At 45.6% G+C, this 24,665-nt stretch overlaps 1 protein-coding gene and 1 long non-coding RNA gene across 5 annotated transcripts in view; one reads left to right on the plus strand and one right to left on the minus strand.

Moving 5' to 3' along the window:
* LOC137564364 (hepatitis A virus cellular receptor 1 homolog) overlaps positions 1-10,457 on the plus strand; it is a 57,125-nt gene extending 46,668 nt beyond the window's left edge. For all 3 annotated transcript variants that reach the window (XM_068278148.1, XM_068278150.1, XM_068278151.1), the window contains 2 exons: positions 1,780-1,816; positions 10,230-10,457. In XM_068278148.1, coding sequence (XP_068134249.1) covers positions 1,780-1,816; positions 10,230-10,290 — 98 coding nt within the window. In that variant the 3' untranslated portion in view covers positions 10,291-10,457. The remainder of the gene's footprint in view (positions 1-1,779; positions 1,817-10,229) is intronic.
* The window catches only part of LOC137564366 (uncharacterized), a 128,959-nt gene continuing 112,791 nt past the window's right edge, over positions 8,498-24,665 (minus strand). For both annotated transcript variants that reach the window (XR_011030587.1, XR_011030586.1), the window contains one exon: positions 8,498-8,670. This is a non-coding gene — a long non-coding RNA (uncharacterized lncRNA). The remainder of the gene's footprint in view (positions 8,671-24,665) is intronic.

Raw genomic sequence — 24,665 nt, forward strand, 5'->3', positions numbered from 1 at the left:
CCCCCACCCCCTCCGCTAGTGCTCCCCCCTCTGCCCGCTTCCCCATAAAAAAAAGTTTGCGGAAAGTTAATAGTACCTGCTGTGGCTGGCTGGCTGGCAGTGTGACTACTAGGAGACGCGTTGAGGCCGGGCAGCGGGCGGTTCACGCGTACCCTCGTATGCGTCATCACGTAGAGGACGTGAGGTCAGAGAAAGGGCAGAAGTACCACAAGGGTACTACCGCTGACCCGCCCGCTGCCCGGCCTCAACGCGTCTCCTAGTAGTCACACTGCCAGCCAGCCAGCCACAGCAGGTACTATTAACTTTCCGCAAACTTTTTTTTTATGGGGAAGCAGGCAGAGGGGAGAGCGCTAGCGGAGGGGGTGGGGGGAATTTCCGACACCCCCCCCCCCCCCCCGCGATCGGGGCATGCTCCCCCCTTATGCCTGCGACCCCATAGGGGGGCCGTATTTGGGCGAACAGGGCCCTGTTCGGGGGGCATTGAGTAGTTCGGGCAAACCCGAACTAAAAGGCCGAACACCATCAGGTGTTCGGCCGAACTAGAACATCACCCGAACAGGGTGATGTTCTGCAGAACCCGAACAGTGGCGAACACTGTTCGCCCAACACTACTACAGAGTAAGTAAATTAAGGAGTGAAGTGATAAGATAACTCTCTCACTGTGAAAACACCTCTCTACACCTTAAAGTGTACCCGAGGTGACATGTGACATGATGAGATAAACGTGTATTTACAGTGCAAAACATCTTAATGATCAGGCTGTTTTTCTTGTTTTATTTTGCTGCTTGAAAGAGTTACTTTTCGGGCATGGAAGTGACAGCTTTTGTCTTGTCAGTAGCTTGTCAGAAATAAAGTAAACATCACTGATAAGCAAATTAAAGCCATAAAAGTTTTCCTGGTAAAATACAACTTGTGAGGGCATGGGAGATATTAAAAAGGGTCAATAATTCATGTATTTTAAAGGGAAGGTCCAAGCAAAAAAAAAAAATGAGTTTCACTTACCTGGGGCTTCTACCAGCCCCACGCAGCCATCCTGTGCCCTCGTAGTCACTCACTGCTGCTCCAGTCCCCCGCTGGCAGCTTTCTGACCTCAGAGGTCAGGGCCACATTGCATACATTTTTACGCATTCCAGCTAGTGCAGGAACAAAAATTTACGTGTTGCACCACTAACGCACCACTAACGCGTAAAAATGTACGTGTTAATGTTTCTGCACTAGCGGTAATGTGTAAAAATGTACGCAATTCGGCCCTGACCTCCGAGGTCAGAAAGCTGCCAGTGGGGGACTGGAGCAGCAGTGAGTGACTACGAGGGCACAGGATGGCTGCATGGGGCTGGTAGAAGCCCCAGGTAAGTGAAACTCATTTTTTTTTTTTGCTTGGACCTTCCCTTTAACTCTGGGACACCTAATAGACTGCCATTGAACAGAGACAATAAAACATTCAATCTACTTTGTAAATGTTTAAATACAAAACAAAACCATGGGATATCTAAAAAAGTCATTTATAGGAGTAGGAGGATAAATACTATTGTTTATCTCATCAGCTTATTTTCACCTCCGGTTCACTTTAATAAGGCAAGATCAATGTGTGGAGGTAAGTTTTCTTTTGCCTTATTATCTCCAGCATGATCTTAGTGAATTGAGGCCATATCTTCACTTTGATGTTTACCGCAGTATATTTCCTGTTACTCAATTTTTCCTGTATGTGTTTTTGTTTTATCAATAATAAGAACTGTAAAAACATGTTCCATATTTAACTTTGTCTATCTGTCTCTCTAGGGAAATACTATAAAGTAAGAAGTAAAAACAAAGAAGGGTGAGTAGAAAATGTAAATTTCACAAGTATGTTTTCCACTGACCAGAATGTCACTATACATCCATATCCCTAAACATCCCCAATCCAGTGGCGTAGCAAAAGGGGATGCAGAGGTTGTGACCGCACTGGGGCCCTTGACCAGAGGGGCCCTCCCTCAATGGCAGTATTAGCTCTTTAGTGGTTCTGTGCTGGTAATAATCACTTTTATAGATGCCATAGAAGCTATTACTAAATATTGGTATTAATACCAATAATGTACACTATAATAGTAAAATATTGCTATTAAATACTGATATTTTACTTTCAGGATAACTGGGCCCCCAAATTTGCATACCCCTTTCTTTAGATGTATGCCTTTCAATTGGTCCCTTGCCAGACCAATGGGAATCCTCCTCAGGAAAGCATAAATATAAAAAAGAGGAAACATTTATTTTGTAGCTGTGATAAATTTTCCACACATTCTTCTTAAAGGGATACTGAAGTCAGACTGCAAAATTCAGTTTTACTTACCTGGGGTTTCTACCGGCCCCCTGCAGTCGCCCTGTGCCTGCGCCTGTTCTCTAGGATGCTCCTGTCCCCGCTGCAGCTCAGTTTTGATTTCAGCGACTGAACCTGTTGCCGGCCACTGCGCCTGCATGGCTCATGCCTCACGCGTCCTTGGTCACGCTCCCGTCGCTGGAAGTTTCCTGCGATGGTGCAGTAGGAGAAAATCTCTACTGCGCCTGCGCAGGACTCTCCAGGTGCCGGGAGCATGAACAAGGATGTATGAGGCCCACGCCACGCAGGCGCAGTGGCCGGCAACAGACTAAGTCGCCAAAATAATCGAAACTGAAAAAAACAACAACACATAAATCCAGGCACATCGCCTCTGGTTAGGAAATTTAAATAAGTAATTTAAGGAAAGGGAGGTGCTAAAGGGGGTGTGGCCGGAAAAATAGCAAAAAATAGTAACCTTTTGCACACTCGCATGCAAATGTTCAAACAAATACATTCACAGATTCACTCATCCAGGCACCACTGTTATCCCTACAGCTAAGTTAAAAGCCGGGGTTTTAGTTCACAAAGGAATGCATTCTATTGCTTACACCTACACTGCACAGAAGTACCCAGGTAAACGTAGGTGTCCTAACTCTGGCCCTGTAACATGCATAGTGCAGACATGCAAACATTCATTGCAAGTAAGAAGTAATCTGGGGATTAGGAGCACACATCCTGACGTCCTCTCCTGGGACAGGGCACTTGAGCACCATAGGTTTATACCCGTCTAGTGAACATTTTTTAAGATTCTACACTTTACAACTTTTATGGTTCATTGCTCGGTCATACAACTTAGCACCCAAATGAATTCTACCCCCTTTTCTTCTCAAAAATAGGGCTTTCTTTTGGTGGTATTTGATTGCTGTTGTGTTTTTTTTTTTTTTAAATCAATAAAAAAAAAAAAACACTTATTTTTATTAAAAACTAGCTGAGGACCCAGCATTGCCCGGGTATGTGCTTGGGTGTTGTTGGCTCCTCCCACTTTTTCTAACCTTGACACACAGTCAGTCAATGACCAAGTTTATGAGCTTTGGGTTCCATGGCATCAATAATTTGTATTTTACCATTGAAATGAAACAAATCTGATTGCCTGTTTGTGGCATTTTGAACCCCAGTCAACCAAAGACCAACTGTACCGGGTTTGAGAGCTCTGGCATTAACAGTGCAATAATGTCAGCAATTTAAATATTCCCCTTGAAAATCAATAGGTGAATTTTGATTGGCTGTTGTAGGCTCCACCCACTTTCCTGAATTTTACTCTCATTACCCCAGTGACCAAATGTGCCAAATTTGAAAACCCTGCGATTAACAGTGTAAAAATGGCTGCAGTTTACATTTTCCCATTGAAAATGAATGGCTGAAAGTTGTTTGGCGGTTTTATGCTCCGCCCACTTTTCCTGGATTTGTAACCTCGGTCACCAAGTGACCAACTATGCCAAGTGTGGGGACTCTGGGTTGATTACTGTGAGAATGGCAGCCTTTTACATTTTTCCATTGACATGAATGGGTGAAATCTGATTGGCTGTTTATAGCTCTGCCCAGGTGTGCAGGGGGGACACGAGACCCCCAGAACATATTATACCAGGTAGTAAGGGATCTGTATACCAAATCAAAAGTACAGTGGGAGGCATTGCAGGAAGTGACGCAACAGTTGGAAAGCAAGTAAGAAAGTAGGTAATTCAATTTAACGAAAATAGCTGGAGGGGGGGCACGGACGGGGGAGCCCCAGATGAAGGACGGGGGGTCTGACCCCCATCCCACCGCTGTGCCTGCTGCTCCCTCTTCCTGGCTACTACCCCCCTACAGGATACCTATCGGGGAAGGGCAGGGCGGCATCCTCACAAGTTTGCCTCAGGCGGCAAAAAATCTAGAACAGGCCCTAAGTAGTGAACGCTAATGTGGATATTGGGAAATGAGAATGCTGTAGATGTTGCATACTCGAACTTTGCAAAGGCCTCAGAAAAAGTTGAGGATGCAAGGACTGGGGAAGAGTCTGTGTGCATGCTGGCTAATGGACAGAAAACAAAGAGTTGTGGTCAATGGGAGACTGTTAGTAGTAGGGTCCCACAGGGGTCAGTACTGGGTCCAGTGCTCTTCAATTTATTTATTAATGACCTAGTACATTCAGTAGTGAGCAATGTTGCTATTTTTGCAGATGATACAAAATTGTGCAGAATCATCAACTCTCAGGAAGATAGGGACATATTGCAACGGGATCTGGATAGGATGGCTATATGGGCACATACATGGCAGATGAAATTCAATGTTGACAAATGTAATGTCATGCATTTTGGACGTACTAATGGTCTAGCACCATACAAAATAAATGGGATACAGTTGGGGACATCAAAACTTGGAGAAGGACTTAGGAGTACTCATCGGCAACAAGGTAAATAATCGAACTCAATGCCAAGCCGCTGCAGCTAAAGCTAATAAAATTTTGGGATGCATTAAAAGGGAAATATAAACTCGAGATGCTAGCATAATACTGCCCCTGTTTAACTCTCTAGTAAGGCCACATCTGGAATATGGAATTCAGTTCTGGGCACCACATTACAGGTAGGATATGGCAGTTTTAGAGCAGGTGCAGAGACAAGCAACAGAATTGGTACGAGGAATAGAAGGTCTCACTGGAAGCAGGAAATGTAGGCGCATGAGGAAAGTGGACAAAAAGGGCGCCGCCATTCATTCCCATAATAAATATCGTTTGATTGGTGTCGAACAGGAAAAAAGGGCGCCCAGAGAGTATTAACATTTTCAAATGGCGCTTGTGATGATTTAAGTTTACAAAATGCACCTGTGAGGAATAACATTTACAAATATACTAAACATATCTATCGGTTTTAACTAAATCATTATTTATTATCATTTATTATCATTATCGCTTGCTGTTTGTAAAACATTATTATCCACATAATAAAGCGATCAGTAAGTAAGTGGCAATATATGTTTTACAGTCACTATTTATAAAACATTATTATTCACACAATAAAGCATCACTAAGGGGGGTCTTAGGGTTAGGCACCACCAGGGGGGATTTAGGGTTAGGCACCACCAGGGGGGATTTAGGGTTAGGCACCACCAAGGGGGATTTAGGGTTAGGCACCACCAAGGGGGGTCTTAGGGTTAGGCACCACCAGGGGAGATTTAGGGTAAGGCACCACCAGGGGAGTCTTAGGGTTAGGCACCACCAAGGGGGATTTAGGGTTAGGCACCACCAGGGGAGATTTAGGATTAGGCATTACCAGGGGGGTCTTAGGGTTAGGCACCACCAAGGGGGTCTTAGGGTTAGGCACCACCAGGAGAGATTTAGGATTAGGCACCACCAGGGGAGTCTTAGGGTTAGGTACCACCAAGGGGGTTTTAGGGTTAGGCACCACCAAGGGGGATTTAGGGTTTGGCACCACCAGGGGAGATTTAGGTTTAGGCACCACCAGGGGAGTCTTAGGGTTAGGTACCACCAAGGGGGCCTTAGGGTTAGGCACCACCAGGGGAGATTTAGGATTAGGCACCACCAGGGGGGTCTAGGGGTTAGGGATAGGTAGAGGGATGGTTCTGTGTGAGAGTAGGGTTAGGTTTAGATGTAGCAAAATGTTAGGAATATTTACTAATGTTTTACTACATTTATTACAAACGTATTTATATTTTTTATTCATTGTTATAAATAGAGATGAGCGTAATGACCTAATTACGATTTTGCGAAATTTCGCGTAATTAGTGTAATTACGATTATGGCCGTAAGTACATAATCGTAATGAAGAAGGATTTCGCGAAATTTCGCGTAAGCGTAATTTTCGCGTAATTTTCGCATTACAGTCGTATCATGCCGTAATTTCGCATTAAACGCTACCGTAATTTCGCGTTAAACCGTAACGCTCCGTATAATATAAAAAAGCCGCCGACTTTAAGGGTTAATAGCAAAGCCCCCTTAAATGCTAAGAGCCTCAAATTTGGAGAATATATTAAGGAGATCAGGAGGAATAAGAGGAAAAAAAATTTATTTAAAAAAGACCTTATAGTTTTTGAGAAAATCGATGTTAAAGTTTCAAAGGAAAAATGTAAACATTTAAAAACCCGCCGACTTTAACGGTTAATAGCAAAGCCTGCTTAAAGTTTAGGAACACCAAATTAGAAAAAGTATTTTAATTGAACAAAAAACATAACCACGAAAAAAGTCCTTTAATATTCTTAATTAACCATTAATACTTACCTGTCCCTTTAAATAAATGATCCCTCGCAATATCCTCGGAAATGTTCTATCAGTTACAATGTAACAAAGTTATTACAATGTAACAACTTTGTTACAGTGTAACTACGCCGCACCCGACGCCACTCGCCGCTCAGCCGCCGCATACGCGTCCGTGCAGGACGCTAAGTCCCCGCAGCTCCCGCTGTCCACCCCGCCCACATCTGTCACCCACATGTCACCCACATGTGGGTGACATGTGGGTGACATGTGGGAGAGGCGGGGAGGGCAGCGGAGCCGGCGGGGACTTAGCGTCCTGCACGGACCCGACAGAGCTCTGAGCTATATAGCTCAGAGCTCTGAGAAGCATCTTTGTATTTGGGCTCCAAGGAGCCCCATTGGTCCTTAGCAGACCAATGGGCTTCCTTCAAATCAGAAGGAACCCCATTGGTCTGCTAAGGACCAATGGGGCTCCTTGGAGCCCAAATACAAAGATGCTTTCGAGAGCTCTGAGCTATAGCTCAGAGCTCTGTCGGGTCCTGCAGCGCAGACGCGGCGGCGGCGGCGGCGGTGAGTGACGTCGGGTGCGGCGTAGTTACAATGTAACAAAGTTGTTATATTGTAATAACTTTGTTACATTGTAACTGATAGAACATTTCCGAGGATATTGCGTGGGATCATTTATTTAAAGGGACAGGTAAGTATTAATGGTTAATTAAGAATATTAAAGGACTTTTTTCGTGGTTATGTTTTTTGTTCAATTAAAATACTTTTTCTATGTGTTTGTGTGTTTATTTACTTTTAACTCTTAAAGGAAATGGGTAAGGGGTACTACAAGTACCTCTATACTCATTTCTCCTGGGAGGGGGGTGGGCATCTGGGGGACCCCTTTTTAAAGGGGACTCCCAGATTCCACCATGAACCCCCCACCCAGGAAATCGCGGCCTCCACCTCCACCGCCCATCGGAGGTGGAGAAGAGCCCCTTGTCCTTGGATTGGACAAGGGCTCGGAGGGGGAGGGGAAAGCTTGGCTGCCCCTCCCCTTCCGAGACCCCCCAATCCATGGACCATGCGGGCTGGTATAGTCAGGGTGCGGAGCCCCACGCGGCCGGTGCTCCGCATTCTGGCTATCCCAGCCTGCATGGGGGACAAGGGGTTAAAGAGGTCTGGGAGGGGGGACCCCACGTCATTTTTTTTTTATATTTCCCACACTCAGAACGAAGTAAGTAAAACTCTTCCCACTTGGGGGAATCTATGAAAATAATACACTATTGTTACCTGTGCAAAAAAAACTGACATTTTCCGCATTTAAAAGACATTTTTGCCCTTGAAACTTAAAAATCGATTTTCTCAAAAACTATAAGGTGTTTTTGAAAAAAAAAATTTTCCTCTTATTCCCACTGATCCCCTTAATATACCCTAGGAATTTGGTGTTCCTAAACTTTAAGCAGGCTTTGCTATTAACCGTTAAAGTCGGCGGGTTTATAAATGTATACATTTTTACTTTGAAACTTTAACATCGATTTTCTCAAAAACTATAAGGTCTTTTTGAAAAAAATTTTTTTCCTCTTATTCCTCCTGATCTCCTTAATATATTCTCCAAATTTGAGGCTCTTAGCATTTAAGGGGGCTTTGCTATTAACCCTTAAAGTCGGCGGCTTTTTTATATTATACGGAGCGTTACGGTTTAACGCGAAATTACGGTAGCGTTTAATGAGAAATTACGGCATGAACGAAACGCGAAATTTCGCGTTGAAAATTACGCTTACGGTATTTTCAATTACGATTTTAATGGCAATTTCGCTACGCTAGTTTCGCATCGTAATCGCAAATTTCGCATGCGTAATTATAGTAATGCGAAATTACGAAAATTTCAGCTCAACTCTAGTTATAAACAATATTTTCAGATTTTATTACATGAGGAAACGATAAATTCAAACAAGAGAGAGCAAAAAATGTCTGCCACTGTAGCTTTAATGCGTAACAGCAAATGTACAAGCATGTGTCACATGTTACACAAAGACAAAGTCCGTGAACAAGGTGGTACTTATCGTGCTCTGCTGAAGGGGGGGAGGCAACTGTGGGCACCAGTGGTTGCACGGCCTTACAGCCGTTTCGCAATGGGATGAGCCTATGGAAACGATAAATGAAGGTTATACTTATTTATTTATTATATTTATAAACCGCCAACATATTACACAGCGCTGGCAACATATTATACAATATTATACAGTTATAACGATTATACATATATTTTCATTTTTTTAACAAACGTAATTATAAATTTCACTTTCAAAACAGGGAAGATTATTGTATTCACAATTTGTGATTTCATGCACATTATTAAAGGTTTACAATTTGTAAAACATTATTGTAAACAAAATACAACACAATAAATTTTAGAAACGCTATTAGCTATTATCAATTACACCCCGCGCCCTTTTTTCCCCGACACCCTTTTTGCATTAACACAGTCTCACTTACCAAGAGAGGTTAGATACATTTGGCTTATTTAGTTTGGAGAAAAGACGCCTTAGAGGGATCTGATTAACATGTATAAATACATCAGAGGGCAATATAAAAGCTTGGCGGATGAGCTTTTTGTCCCTAGGCCTCCTCAAAGGACTAGTGGACATGATCTGCGCATGGAGGAAAAACGTTTCACCCATTTATTTAGGAAAGGGTTCTTTACAGTAAGAGTGATTAAAGCGGAATATAACCCTGCATTTCAACTTTGCTCTAAAACATTATTTACAGCATATTATATGCAAAAAGCATTTTTTTTTTACTAGACCAGCATTGGAAGGGTTAAACACAGAGGTTTTAAGTTCCTTGCAGACATTCAGATAGTTACATTCTATTTAGTTAGTGTGTAACTGTTTATCAATAGATACATCTCTTTGGCTGTCCTCCAAGCTCCTTCTCAGTGAGAGAGATGAGTCACAATAAACACATATTTGTAAACAAAAAGTATCTAACTCAAGTTCGGATTCGTCTGCAGAAATCTCTAGGGACTTTAAAGCCCTGTGTAACCCTTCCAATGCTGGTCTAGTAAAAAAAAAAATGCTGGTTGCATATAATATACTGTAAATAATGTTTTAGAGCAAAGTTGAAATGCAGGGTTATATTCCGCTTTAAGATGTGGAATGCATTGCCACAGGAAGTCGTTATGGCAAACTCTATACCTGCATTTAAAGGGGGCTTAGATGCTTTCCTGGCGTTGAAAGACATCCATGGCTACAATTACTAGGTAATGCCCAGTGATGTTGATCCAGGGATTTTAACTGATTGCCATCTGGAGTCGGGAAGGATTTTTTTTCCCTTTTGGGGCTAATTGGACTATGCCTTGTAAGGGTTTTTCGCCTTCCTCTGGATCAACAGGGATATGTGAGGGAGCAGACTGGTGTTGTACTTTGTTTGCTGGTTGAACTCGATGGACGTATGGTTTTTTTCAACCCAAATAACTATGTAACTATGTAACCAACGTTCGATTTATAAATGCAGAATGTGGAGGAATGCAAAAAAAAATCTTTGATTTCTGAGCCGGCCATCAGCTGCTATAACCAGTGTATTGTGCGCATTTACGCGCTAATCATTTTAGCATGCTCCCTCCCTCATGCTTTAGCCTGTCAGTTTTTGGATTGATTAGCAGTGCATAGTATTATACTCTTGTTAAATTGTGTCTTGCAGGAATACGGCACTGGAAGATCTAAAGGAGAAGCAAGACGCAGAGCAGAATATTTATATATGATATTCTAAGATGTTTTAATGTGTAAAGGATGCTACAGTGATTATATTACAGTTATAATATTGGATGACACATCCTGCTATGAAGCACCTCAACAAGATGTATATTAAAGAAAAAAGTCTACAATATGCCGGCACCATATAGCCGATTCTTCTGGTCTTTTTAGTCATAAAGCTGGGAAAGAAGTTTGTCATGCTTAAAGTGAACCTCCAGACTAAAATTCTACTCAGCAGCACTGAAAAGGCTTGGTGTTTCTTTAACAACTTCACAGCATCCGCTGGAGAGAAAAGCAGTCTCTGGAGAGATACGTAGAGGGCGCACTTCTCCTGCGTAGGCTGCCTCCGATGACATCAGTGCAGGGACATAGTTCTCGTAGCTGCGGGCAGCGGAGGACAGCGGCGTGGGAGCGATCCTTGCGTATGGGGCTGGAGGAAGCCCCAGGAATGTATAATTTTTTTATTTATTTGATCTCTGAGTCCCTTTAAGTATAAATGATTTAGGGCTCGTTCACACTGAGGGCGTTTTTGCTCTTTTTTCAAGCGCAGGCGATTTTCAAAATCACCCTAAAAACGCTTGTGCAAAGATTCCCCATGAGAGAGTTCATAGCTGATCGGTTCATTTGCAATGCGCTGAGCAAAGCGGTTCCTGTACCATTATAAGTCGATTTTGCCTCAATGGAAGGTATAGGAAAAACGTTAAACGTTCAAAAAATAGCTTTGTGCAGCGATTGCGTGAGCGTTTTTAAGAATAAATAAGTTGTATTTATTCTTTTCCGGGTCAAAAAGTTCTTGCATCAGGGAGTGAATTACAAAACCGCTCTGGAAAAGCGCTTTTACCAGAAGCGTAGCGCGCAGTGGAGCGCTGGAGGGCGGGGGGGGGGGGGGGGGGGGGGGAGCTCACAAAAATGAAAACGCTTGCTGCGGTTTCATTTTTAGGTGGGAATGAGACCTCCGTCAGTGTTTGCCCATTGTAAAATCTGTCCTCTCCTTGATTTACATTCTGACATTTATCACATGGTGACATTTTTACTGCTGGCAGGTGATGTCAGTGGAAGGAGATGCTGCTTGTTTTTTTGGCAGTTGGAAACAGCTGTTATTTCCTACAATGCAACAAGGCTCCCACAGTGTGATGTCAGCACCATGGTCCTGACATCACACTGTGAGAGGGGTTTCACCACAATATCAGCCATACTGAGCCCCCTGATGATCCGTTTGTGAAAAGGAAAATATTTCTCACGGGAAAAGGGGGTATCAGCTACTGATTGGGATGAAGTTCAGTTCTTGGTTACGGTTTCTCTTGAATTCAGTCAATAACTACCGTCTTTCCCCGAATATAAGACACTGTCTTATATTTTTTTGGGGGAAAAAATAGTGCTAGAGCTTATTTTCGGGGGTGGGAGGAGCTAGACGCTGTGTGTATGCTGAGGCTCTTACCGTACCTCCCTTGTGGCTGCGTCCCCCTCCATTCCTAGTAATTCCTCCGGTGGCGGCGGCGGCATTGTAATTCATCTGTGAGGGCGCCCTTTGACCCTCACGCAGTACGCTAGTTCGGACTCTGCGCTGGCGCTCTCTACCCTGTCATCATGTGCGCCCGGCTGATGCATCCCAGGCGCACATTGATTCAATGTGCACCTGGGACGCATCAGCCGGGCGCACATGATGACAGGAAGAGAGCGCCAGCGCAGAGTCCGAACTAGCGTACTGCGTGAGGGTCAAAGGGCGCCCTCACAGATGAATTACAATGCCGCCGCCACCGGAGGAATTACTAGCAACGGAGGGGGACGCAGCCACAAGGAAGGTGCGGTAAGAGACCACACACCTCCCCATACACAAAGCGTCCCCCAGCTAGGTCTTAATTTCGGAGTAGGGCTTATATTTCAACCACGCTTGAAATATCAGGTAGGCCTTACTTTCGGGGTAGGTCTAACTTAGGGGAGACACGGTAGGAGTTGTTTTTTCTTTTCAATACTTCAGCACAGACAATGTTTAAGCTAGATCAAAATACAGTGTCCAACTATGCAGGGATTTGCATGCAATATTCATGCAACAGCTTACACAGGAAGCATAGATCTCACTAGGTAATGCAGGTACAGTACTTAGAGTACTGTAGGGGGGTAGGAGGAAAAAGAGTTTAACTTACCTGGGGCTTCTAATGGCCCCCCACAGACATCCTGTGCCCGCGCAGCCACTCACCGATGCTCCGGCCCCGCCTCCGGTTCACTTCTGGAATTTCTGACTTTAAAGTCAGAAAACCACAGAGCCTGCGCATCGGTTTCCTCGCTCCTGCTAATGTCATCAGGAGTGTATTGCGCAGGCCCAGTACAGTCTGCGCCTGTGCAGTACCGTCCTGGAGACGTTAGTGGGAGCAAGCACATGGCCGCGCAGGCGAAGTGATTTTACGACTTTAACCACTTCAGCCTACAGTGTCGTTTCACCTTATGCATCCAAGCAATTTTCACCCCCCATTCATTCGCCAATAACTTTATCACTACTATATCTTGTTTTTTCCGCCACCAATTAGGCTTTCTTTATGTGGTACATTTTGCTAAGAATTATTTTTTTCTAAATGCATTTTAATGCTACATGCTATCATAATTAAAACCCACGTATTTTATTTGCCCATTTGTCCCGGTTATTACACCATTTAAATTATGTCCCTATAACAATGTATGGCGTCAATATTTTATTTGGAAATAAAGGTGCATTTTTTCAATTTGCATCCATCACTATTTACAAGCTTGTAATTTAAAAAAAATATATAGTAATATACTCGCTTGGCATGCATATTAAAAAGTTCAGAACCTTAGGTAACTATTTGTATTTTTTTTATTGTATTTTTTTTTTTTTTTATTAAAAATTTTATTTGAGTTTTTTTGGAGCGGGGAGGTAAACAGGTGATTTTCAATGTAATTGTGTATATTTAAAAAAAATAAAAATTGATGTAGATGTAGTTTTACTATTTGGCCACAAGATGGCCACAGTGATTTTTTGATTTATCCTCCTTTAAGCGAGAGCTCTCGCTTACAGGAACTGAAGGGTTGATGTGGGACATAGAAAAATTGTGGCTTTTCAGAGAAAGCCATCGGTTTTTCTTAGGGGGACATACTGTAGATCAATGAATGGGATCTGTATTCCCATTCATTGATCTCAGGGGCAGTGGAAGGCAGCGGGAGCGTGGCACCGCAGCAGCAGTGCAGGCTATCTGGACGGATATATCCGTCCAGATAGACCTAAGTGGTTAAAGTCGGAAATTCCAGAAGTGAACCGGAGGCGGGGACAGGAGCATCAGTGAGTGGCTGCGCGGGCACAGGATGTCTGCGGGGGAGCATTTGAAGCCCCAGGTAAGTTCAACTCTTTTTCCCCCTACCCCCCTACAGTATTCCTTTAAAGTGAATGGGAACCGCATTTAATAAAATGAGACAGATACTTACCCAAGGAGAGGGAAGGCTCTGGGTCCTATAGAGCCTTCCGGCTCCTCTCCTGGTCCCCTCGTTCCAGTGCTGGTTCTCCCGGTAGCAGTATTTGACTAATTTAGTCAAATACTGCTTTACCCGGCCGAAGGAGGCTTCAGAAGTCTTCAGGGAGCCCGAGTGCTCCTGAAGAAGGGCGGCCCTGTACTGCGCCTGCGCAAGCACGCTCTCTTGCACGCTCACGCCTGTGCAGTATGGAGACACATGTCTTCGGGAGGACACGGCTCCCGAAGACTTCCAAATACCGTTTTGGCGGGGGATTGAAATCGGGGGGAAGGGGAGCCAGCACAGGATAGAGAGCACCGAGAGAGGAGACGGAAGGCTCTACACGACCCAGAGCCTTCCCTCTCCTTAGATAAGTATTTGCTTCATTTTTAAAAAAATGCGGTTCCCATTCACTTTAAGCTATGGTAGGCACACACATGAGATAAGTCTTTGGAAAATGAAAGATCACAGACCAATTTTACCACCTTCCATGCAGTATGAGAGCCATACTCTACACAGTCTATTCTATTGAGCTGAGTACACCCAGCAGATAAAAATGTTTGCAAACTGAGGAATTTATCTGTCACATGGGTTTGTCAGGGAGGTTTGAAAGACAGATCTTTCCAATGCTGGGAATACACGATGAGGTTTTTGACAGATTTACTTTCCGATCGGTTTTCCGAACGTTTTTTCCAATCAATTTTAGGATCATTTTTCTAATTGATTTCCATTCACTTCTATGAGGAAATCTATCAGAAAAACGATCAAAATCAGATCGGACCTGTTGGACATTATATATCGAGCCATCTATCTGCCAAAAAAAATCATGGTGTATTCCCAGCATAAAAATTCTGTACACATGCATAAGATCAGTTCCTGCAAAATGCTTTCATAGTCTATGAATCTGCAGATCTCATACACACCTTGTTTAATGGACATTCATCTGCAGATCAGATCCACCGGGATGGACCTGAAAGACTGAGAGATAAATATCTTTCATCTGGCTCTTTTGAAGTCTTTTGTGAACTTTTTCAAAGATTATCTGCAGATTTGATCTTTCAGTTTTAAAGATTTGTGTTGTGTGCACCCAGCTTTAGTGTTCAAAATTTGTTGGCCCTCGTACTATATGGCAGTGGTAAAAATGGCCAGTCATCTCCAGATAAAAATTGGATGTGTATGGACCTTTAGTGTGCTCCTCTGTCCACATTTCTGTGCAGCCTGTATGATATTGTAGCGTTGCAGCCATGCACAAGCAAGTCACAGATGATAGGCTATTACCTCAGTAATCCGGCAGCTCTTTGTACACGAAGCATAGGCCTCACCAATTAATGCTGCTACAGTACTGATAGTGTGCTCCTCTGTCCACATTTCTGTGCAGCCTGGATGATTCTATAGGGTTGCAGCCATGCACAAGCAAGTCGCAGATGACAGGCAATTCCCTCAGTAATCAGGCATCAGGTTACACAGAAAGCATAGGTCTCCCCCCGCTGATGCTTTTGAGGTAGTCCATGCAGGCCCAGAGTAGTATGCAGAACTGCAGATAGCAAGCAGGCTACAAGTGGCGGCCAGCCTGCCCACTAAACTCATGGGTCTCTGACTGACGTATGACGCATGCACCCACCCACTTTCCACTATAGCCAGATACAGAATGCCACAGGGACCAAAAAACAGGTTTACTATAACAGAAGTTCTATTATATGTGGGTTTACTATACCAGGCGTTAGGACTTGTTCACACTGTAAGCGTTTTCGCTCTTTCTTTTCAACCTCTGGCGATTTTTAAAATGGCCATAAAAGCGCTTGTGCAATGTTGCTCTATGTGAGTGTTCTCACATGAGCGATGAGCTTTCTATCCAATCGCAAACACGGCTCCTGCACCATTTTCTGAGCGTTTGCAATTCAATAGAAAGTATAGGGAAATCGCAAAGCGCTTGAAAAAGCGCTTTGAAAAATTGATTTCCCGAGCGCTTTCCATGAAAAATACATTGTATTTATTCATTTCCAGGGCAAAGAGTTCACTTCCTGACTCACGTGAAGTGAAACAAATCGCCTGACAAAAGCACTTAGAAAATCGCTTTTCTAACTGCAAATCGCTCTGAAAGTGCTTAGAGAAGTGCTTTCAAAATCACTACATAAATCATTCAGTGCTTGCGATACTGCTGGTGATTGATAATGTGAACTAGGTCTTACGTCCATATACTTTTAATGGTGATTGGCCAGGACCTAGACACTCAGTTTACTAGATCAGAGGCTACTTTTTTCACGATAGTGGTCCTTAAAGGGGTTCTGTGGGGCTTCCTGAGGAGAAAAACTGCCCCTTACCTGGGGCTTCTATCAGCCCCCTGCAGCGGTAATGTCCCACACCGTCCTGCTCCCATCCGCCGTTCCCCGCAGCCTGTCACACAGACGAATAATGCGCACTGCCGCGCCTCCGCTCGCGTCATCTGAGGCTTACTGCGCAGGCGCAGTACAACGGAGCCTTGAACTGCGCTGGCGCAGTAAGCTTCCGATGACGCAGGCGGAAGCGAGCGGGTGCACGGCCACTGTAGCGCAGCCGCAGTTGGATCCCATGCCACACTAGACCGGGGCCGGCGGCAGAGAACAGCAGATGGGAGGACGCCGCCGTGGGACATTACCGCTGCAGGGGGCTGATAGACGCCCAAGGTAAGTGTCTGTTTTCCTCCTCAGAAACCCCTAACAGAACTCCTTTAAACTATAATGAGATTTAACTGTTCATTGAGTATCTCTGATCACTAGTCTGAATTTTACAGCAGTTGGTAAGCTACCCAGGTACTGTGCACTTACATTTATAACACTGAGACCTTTCATCCTGTTTGTAAGCACCTATAGTAAGGTCACTCACTGCTTGCCACCTACGGGTGCATTGCTCTAGATCAGTGATCTGCTCTCCAGCAAGGGGGCTTTGCTATTAACTGCTAAATTCGGCAGCTGTTGAAACATTTCTCACACTCAGAACAAGAACTTTAAAATCGATTTTCTCAAAAACTATAAGGTCTTTTTGAATTTTTTTTTTTATCTTGTACCCACTGTCCTCTTCCACATACCCTGCAAATGTGGTGTTTCTAGCTTGTAAGGGGGCTTTGCTATGGTTTTGATCCAGGATGAAAAACAGAGCCATGGATACGTTTCCGGACCTAGTGTGGACTAGGCTTAATCGCTAAATTCGCAGCCGTTCACCTACCATTTAAGTCTATGGAGCCCACTGCGAACAGGCGGTTTGTGAATATTTGCTGTAAATTTGCGTTCGTGAACCGAAAATTTGATGTTCACTACATCACTACCTATAAAAACAAAACTACACACATTTGCAGTCACTTGAAAAATGACAACACAAAGTTTCGGAACAATAAAAACTCAGCAGTTTTGCAGGAGTTTGGAGTTCTTGCCTTGATGTTCAGCTCCCTAGTTCCTTTGTCTATATTGCTGCTTGATAAGGTGACCGAACGTATGCTTTGCTGCAGCACAAACAGAGACGGGTGAGGACTGAGGGATTCTGATCCACTGAGGCCATTATGGAGATGTGTGTCAGAGTTGGTTTGTGTCTGCTGCTTGGCAAAGGTAAGCATGGCTCCCAACTGTCCCTTTATTGAAGGGACAGTCCCTTTTTGGGAACCAAATCCCTGTTTCTCTTTCCCCATCATGTCTCCCTCTTTCAGGATTGATATACAGATCTGTGTAAATATATGTATTTTTCTTGAACAATGTGTTTAACTTACTCTAAACTTGATTCCCATCATTTAAATTTATATATTTCTAATGTTTAAATGTTAAAATAAAGGAAAACAAATGATGACAGAGGCTGGACAGGTTATGTCCTCACTATGTCCCAATCTATTACCGTGGTTCTGAGCCCAGCCCACGTCTTCACCTATAGACAAGCCCCCGCCTGAACAGGACACGTTACTTGTCTCCTGATTACCAGGGGCGTAACTAGGCCCCACCGGGCCCCCCTGTAGAATTTCAGAGCGGCCCCCCCCTCCCTGGGGTACCGCTCGTGGCTGTTTTGTGGGGGCTGGAGCGGTGGCAGCATGAGGGGAGAGCCTTGGCCACAGTCGGCGGGGAGAGGGGAAGTTCCCCCCCTCTCCCTCACCTCGGGGCTCTCCCCTCCAGCTAGTTACAGTGTGGGCAGCGGGCAGATACATACCTTCTTCCGTGCGTTCCACCGCATACTCCTCGCTCTAGCGGCTGACGTCACTTCCGGAAGTGACGTCACTTCCGGAAGTGACTTCTGGAAGTGACGTCACTTCCGGAAGTGACGTCAGCTGCTAGAGCGAGGAGTATGCGGTGGAACGCACGGAAGAAGGTATGTATCTGCCCGCTGCCCACAGCCCACACTGTAACTAGCTGGATGGGAGCGCAGAGGGGAGAGCCCTGAGGTGAGGGAGAGGGGGGGAACTTCCCCTCTCCCCGCCGACTGTGGCCAAGGCTTTACCCTCATGCTGCCACCCCTCCAGCCCCAAAAAACGACCACGAGCGGGCCCCAGGGGGGGTCTGGACCCCCCCACGGGAGCAGGGGCTGCAGGGCCTATTGTTACGCCAGTGCTGACTACGGTTACCCCCAGGTCTTAACGTGCTAGGCATACAGACTGATGTAAAGTGGAATAACCTGTTAGAGCCCTAATGAGGTTAGTAACACCCTACCTCCCAACTTTTTGAGATGAGAAAGAGGGACACTTAAGTCACACCCCTGTCACACCCCTGATTATGCCCTGCCACGCCCCTAGTCACGCATACCATAAAGATTTAATTAGAAAAATATGTTGTTTTATAATTTAAACCACACTGGTCCTTTCTATCCTGGTTCATTTTCCTTCATAGTAACATTTTAAAATTAGTAATGTATCGATTTAAAGGATGGGAATAAAGTTTAGAGTCAATCAAACACATTTTTAGTAGAGATATATATTTACATAGAAAGAGGGACAAAGTCCTGAAAGAGGGACAAATGAGGAGGAAAGAGGGACAGGGCTCCCAAAGAGGGACTGTCCCTCTAAAAGAGGGACAGTTGGGAGCTATGAGTAACACAGTTCAAAAATTCATCAGTATCACACAGGGTTATTACCTTGGTTCAGAAGGATGAGGCAATCAGCGTCGTTTGTCAGTAATGGCAGAGATAGCGAGTGCAGATTCTCCAGTATCAGGAGAGAAATCAAGCAATCCACAGGCAAAGATCAGGCAATGGGTAAACAAGGTATGAGACCGTTCAAGCAAGTCTTCATGCAACGTTATTCAACAGGTAATGGATGATCCAGATTATGAGATAGTTCATGCAAGTCTATATACAGTGTTAGGCAACAGGTAAGAGATGATGCAAGTTATATGACACAGTTCCTATTAGTCTGCATGCAAAGTTATTCAACAGGTAACAGATGCTCCAGGCAGTATGTGATATAGTTTATATGCAAGTTGTTCAAATGACTGACAGGGATAGTTGGAGTATACTTATCGTCCAGTTCAGGTAGCATGCAATAATTATCCAGTAACAGGCAATAGTCGGTCCAGGCGGCAGACAAGAGTATCCAGTAAACATGCAATGGTCGGTCCAGGCGGCATGCAAGAGTATCCAGTAACTAGCAGAGGTCGGTCCAGGCGGCAGGCAAGGGTATCCAGTAACTAGCAGATGTCAGTCCAAGCGCCAGGCAAGAGTGTCCAGTAAAAGGCAAGGTCGGTCCAGGCAGCAGACAAGGATTTCCAGGAAACAAGCAGAGGTTAATCACAACAGACAAGGGATAATCAAACACAAGCCAAGGTCAATATCCAGCAAATCTTAAACAAGTCAGTGCGCACCCAGCAACTAACCAAAGCTATGCTTATCACGGGCAATGACTGGGAGCACTCTGCAGATTTACTGTAAATACAACTCATCATCCAATCAGTGGCCGGCCACACTCTGCACATCCAATCACACAGCAAGACCCTGCCTATGTGTCAGTTGTAAGGTCAGCTGACACCGCTCTGTAAGCTGACTGGAATCAGCTGACTATTGTTTACCTTTGCAGAGGGCGTACTGGGAACGCGCCCTTCGCCTATTAGAATGTGTGGCCTGTGAGCCAGTAACAGCGTCATCAGCAGGGAACAAATGTTGAGACCCGGAAGCGGTGGATTCCGCCTGGGTCTCGGCGAAATTCTCAGCAGACAAAGGCAGATTCCTTATAGGAACAATGTGGCTCAAATGATAAAAGTACATATTTTGTTCTAAATTATTTATGAGTGGTGTGGTGGGGGTGTGGTTAGAGGTGTGGCAGGGGTGTGTCTTAAAGTGTCCCTCTTTCTTATCACAAAACCTTGAGAGTAGGTTTGCCACCTATTGGGGGTATGGGGGCCTACCATTTTTGAAATGTCACCCTAGTGATGGAGGCCGGATGTGAGTATTGGGTGCAGGGTGTGTGTCACTAGACTGAATATCATGTGTGTGCAGTGGCGGCTCCAGGAATTTTTTTTTAGGGGGTGCTATGCAGGTGCTGGACCAATTTCCGGGGGAGCTGACGACCTGCGGCGCGCGCCGCGGCGAAAAAATGGGCGTGGCCATGACCGGATGAGGGCGGGGCTAACTGTAATTTAAAGTGAACCCAGGGTGAGAGTGATATGGTGGCTGCCATATTTATTTCCTTTTAAACAATTTTAGTTGCCTGGCAGCCCTGCTGATCTATTTGGCTGTAGTAGTGAACTGAATTACACCAGAAACAAGCATGCAGCTAATCTTGTCAGTTCTGACAATATTGTCAGAAACCCCTGACCTGCTGCATGCTTGTTCAGGGTCTATGGTTGAAAGAATTAGAGGCAGAGGACCAACACGGCAGCCAGGCAGCTGGTATTACTTAAAAGGAGATAAATATGGCAGCCTCAATATTATTCTTACCTCGGGTTCCCTTTAAAAGTGCAACGCAAAGACAGAGGGCCCAAGTTTTGGTGACCCTTTTCCCAGAAAATTCACATAATTGTGCAGGTTTTCTCAAGAAAATACACGTAATGTGAGCAGATTTTAACAAAAAACACGTCCAATGACCCCAATATGCACAATCGTTATCAGATATGGCCCCAATATGCACAATCGTTATCAGATATGGCCCCAATATGCACAATCGGTAGCAGATATGGCCCCAATATGCACAATCGGTAGCAGATATGGCCCCAATATGCACAATCGGTAGCAGATATGGCCCCAATATGCACAATCGGTAGCAGATATGGCCCCAATATGCACAATCAGTAGCAGATATGGCCCCAATATGCATAATTCGGTAGCAGATATGACCCCAATATGCACAATCGGTAGCAGAAATGACCCCAATATGCACAATCGGTAGCAGAAATGACCCCAATATGCACAATCGGTAGCAGAAATGACCCCAATATGCACAATCGGTAGCAGAAATGACCCCAATATGCACAATCGGTAGCAGAAATGACCCCAATATGCACAATCGGTAGCAGAAATGACCCCAATATGCACAATCGGTAGCAGAAATGACCCCAATATGCACAATCCGTAGCAGATATGACCCCAATATGCACAATCCGTAGCAGATATGACCCCAATATGCACAATCCGTAGCAGATATGACCCCAATATGCACAATCCGTAGCAGATATGGCCCCAATATGCACAATCCGTAGCAGATATGGCCCCAATATGCACAATCAGCATCACCTGAAAAAGAAAAGAAAAACCCATTTACTCACCTACAGCCAGAAGACCTTCTTTCCCGACCTCCTGTCCCGACCTCCTGTCCCGACCTCATTGTGGCGCGCAGCGCCCACGCGCCCACGATCCTCTTCCTTTCCGACGTCACGACGAGACTTCCTGCCTGCATGCAGAGAGCAGGGCTACGGGAAAATGGCCGCCCGGAGCCCTGTTCTGCAGACTTCGAGTCTGCAGTGCATGGCTTCGGGCGGCCATTTTCCCGTAGCCATGCACTGCAGACTCGAAGTCTGCAGAACAGGGCTCCGGGCGGCCATCTTACCGTAGCCCTGCCTGCTGCTCCGTGCTGCCGCTGTGTGAACTGACTTCAGTTCACTCCAGGGGGTGCTTTGGGGGTGCTTGGACAATTCTAGGGGGTGCTCGAGCACCCCCAAGCACCCCTCTGGCGCCGCCCCTGTGTGTGTGCGTGGTGCAAGTACTGGGTGTTTGCTGTAGTGGGGGTTACTGGCTAAGTGTAATGTGGGATTGCTGTGGGTGCAGAGGCTGGGAGATAACTGTGGGTGCTGCCTGCTATGAATGGCATAGTTACTATTGATGGCTCGAACCTCAGATTTTAGGTTCGCGAACCACAAACGCGAACTTCCGCAAAAGTTCGGGTTCGCGCAAACTTTGCGAACCGCAATATACTTCAATGGGCAAGCGAACTTTCAAAACTTCAAACATTAATTCTGGCCAGAAAAGTGAAGGAGAAGATTTTTCAAGGGTTCTAACACCTGGAGGGGGGCATGACAGAAGTGGAATACATGCCAAAAGTCCCGGGGAAAAATCAGGATTTGACTCACAGCAGCATTTTAAGGGCAGAAATCGCATTGCTACATTGGAGGCATAAAGTGCTTTAAAACATCTTGCATGTGTATACATCAATCAGGTAGTGTAATTAGTGTTCTGCTTCACACTGACAGACCAAACTCACTGTGTAACGCACCGCACACAGCTGTTTGTGTAGTGATGGCCGTGCTGGACTGATGCGCACCATGGAGAGAGTGCAGGCGATAGCGGTTTTCAAGCCCATATGGTCGCCGAGCTAAGGTAGCTCAATAACAGAACAACAGTGACTGTCCAGCTGATCGAATTTGGTCTGTCCACAATGAAGCAATGACCTTATTATCTTGGGTGTGCCCCCCAACACATTCATATAGCCGGCGGTCATTGCTTCATTGTGATACGCAAGCCCCTTCACTGCGGCAAGGTAACGATCACAAAGGGGAATTGTCACATGTACATGCCTTTTGTTTTGTTGTTGCAGCCGCAGTACAGCCAGAAAAATTAGGCAGGCATGTACATGATGCACCAGAAAAAAACTGCTATTGTTTCTGTTAGCGGCCGCTGCTAGCAGTGGCCTTAAAAATTTAGGAATCCACCTCAAGTCCTGGACCCTGTTGGTGGTGGCGGAGAAGGCAGTCAAGCGGCCTGCAGGCAGACATGCTGTGTGGGGAGCGACTTAGTTTTGGGGCAGGCAGTCACACAGTGTGCAGGCAGAGATGCTGTGTGTGGGGACTTAGTCTTCGGGCGGGCAGTAGCCCTCCGGGATCCATGCCTCATTCATTTTGATAAAGGTGAGGTGCTGAACACTTTTTTGACCTAGGCGACTTCTCTTCTCAGAGACAATGCCTCCAGCTGCGCTGAAGGTCCTTTCTGACAGGACCCTTGAGACAGGGCAAGCCAGAAGTTGGATGGCAAATTGTAACAGCTCTGGCCACAGGTCAAGCCTGCACACCCAGTAGTCCAGGGATTCATCGCTGTTGTCTACATCCGTAGTTAAGGCCAGAGAGTTGGCTACCTGCTGGTCGAGGCGTTGGTGGAGGGTGGATCCGGAAGGGCTAAGGCGAGGCGTTGGACTAAAGAATGTTCACATGTCCGACATCACCATGAGATTGCTGGAGCGTCCTGTCTTTGCCTGCGTGGAGTGGACGTGGTAGGAGGAGGAAGATTACTGGCAGTGGCACCTTTATTCCGTTGTGCTGTGACATCATCCTTAAATGCACTGTAAAGCATAGTTGCCAGCTTGTGATGCAAGTGCTGCATCTTTCTGCCTTCTGGTGATTTGGTAACATCTCCGCCACTTTGTTCTTATACCGAGGGTCTAGTAGTGTTGCCACCCAGTACAGGTCATTCCCCTTGAGTTTTTTTATACGGTGGTCCCTCAACAGGTTGGGCAGTATGAAAGACGCCATCTGCACAAATTTGGATGCCGATGTACAGTGGTGTAGCTAAGGAGCTATGGGCCACGGTGCAAGCTTTACATGGAGCCCCCCAAGCACTCTATGCATAACAATTAATACCGTGCACAAAAATCTGCCAAGGACAACCACAGTGTCAGAGGAGCAAGTAGGGGATGGGAAACAGTTTGTTAATGGTTACTGCTATTTAAAGCATCTATAGAAGTGAGTATTAGCAACACAGGGCCAATAGAGAGCTGATGATATTGTGCTTGAGGGAGGGCCCCTAGGGGCCCCTCTGACCCAAGGGCTCTCGATGCGGTCGCTACCTCTGCAACCCGTATTGCTACGCCACTGCCAACGTACTATCCACCATCTCCTCTTGCTCTTCCTTAGTGATGTCAGGTAAGTTCTCCTCCTCCCCCCAGCCACGAACAATATCACGGGAAAGGTGAGCAGCACAAGCCCCCTGTGACGCCTGCTGCAGTTGTTCTTCCACCTCCTCCTCAAAAAAAACACCTTCCTCATCTGACTCCTCTTCCGCACACGACTCTTCCTCCTCCTTCCCCCTCCTCTGTGCTGCCGCAGGTGTTGAGGAAACATCTGGTTCTGCTGATGATTGTTACCACAACTCTTCCTCCTGTTCCTGTTCCTGTTAACACTCCACCTCCTTGATCCACCACTCTATGCACGGCACGCTCCAGGAAGAAAGCATATGGGATCAAGTCGCTGATGGCACCTTCACTGCGACTCACCATGTTTGTCATCTCCTCAAACGGCCGCATGAGCCTGCAGGCATTTCGCATGAGTGTCCAGTACTTCGGCCTGAACAACCCCATTTCCCCAGAGCATGTCCTTTTACTGTAGTTGTACAGATACTGGTTGATGGCTTTCTCCTGTTGTAGCAGACGGTCAAACATCAGGAGCGTTGAATTACAGCAAGTCGGCAAGTTGTTTCTCTGCTAAATATAGGCCAAGCGTGCCATGGCCGTGTAGGACTGCCTGAAATGCCCACACACCTTCCTGGACTGCTTCAGGACCTC

Source organism: Hyperolius riggenbachi, chromosome 3 (genome assembly GCF_040937935.1).
Source record: "Hyperolius riggenbachi isolate aHypRig1 chromosome 3, aHypRig1.pri, whole genome shotgun sequence".
In the NCBI taxonomy this organism is placed as follows: Eukaryota; Metazoa; Chordata; class Amphibia; order Anura; family Hyperoliidae; genus Hyperolius; species Hyperolius riggenbachi.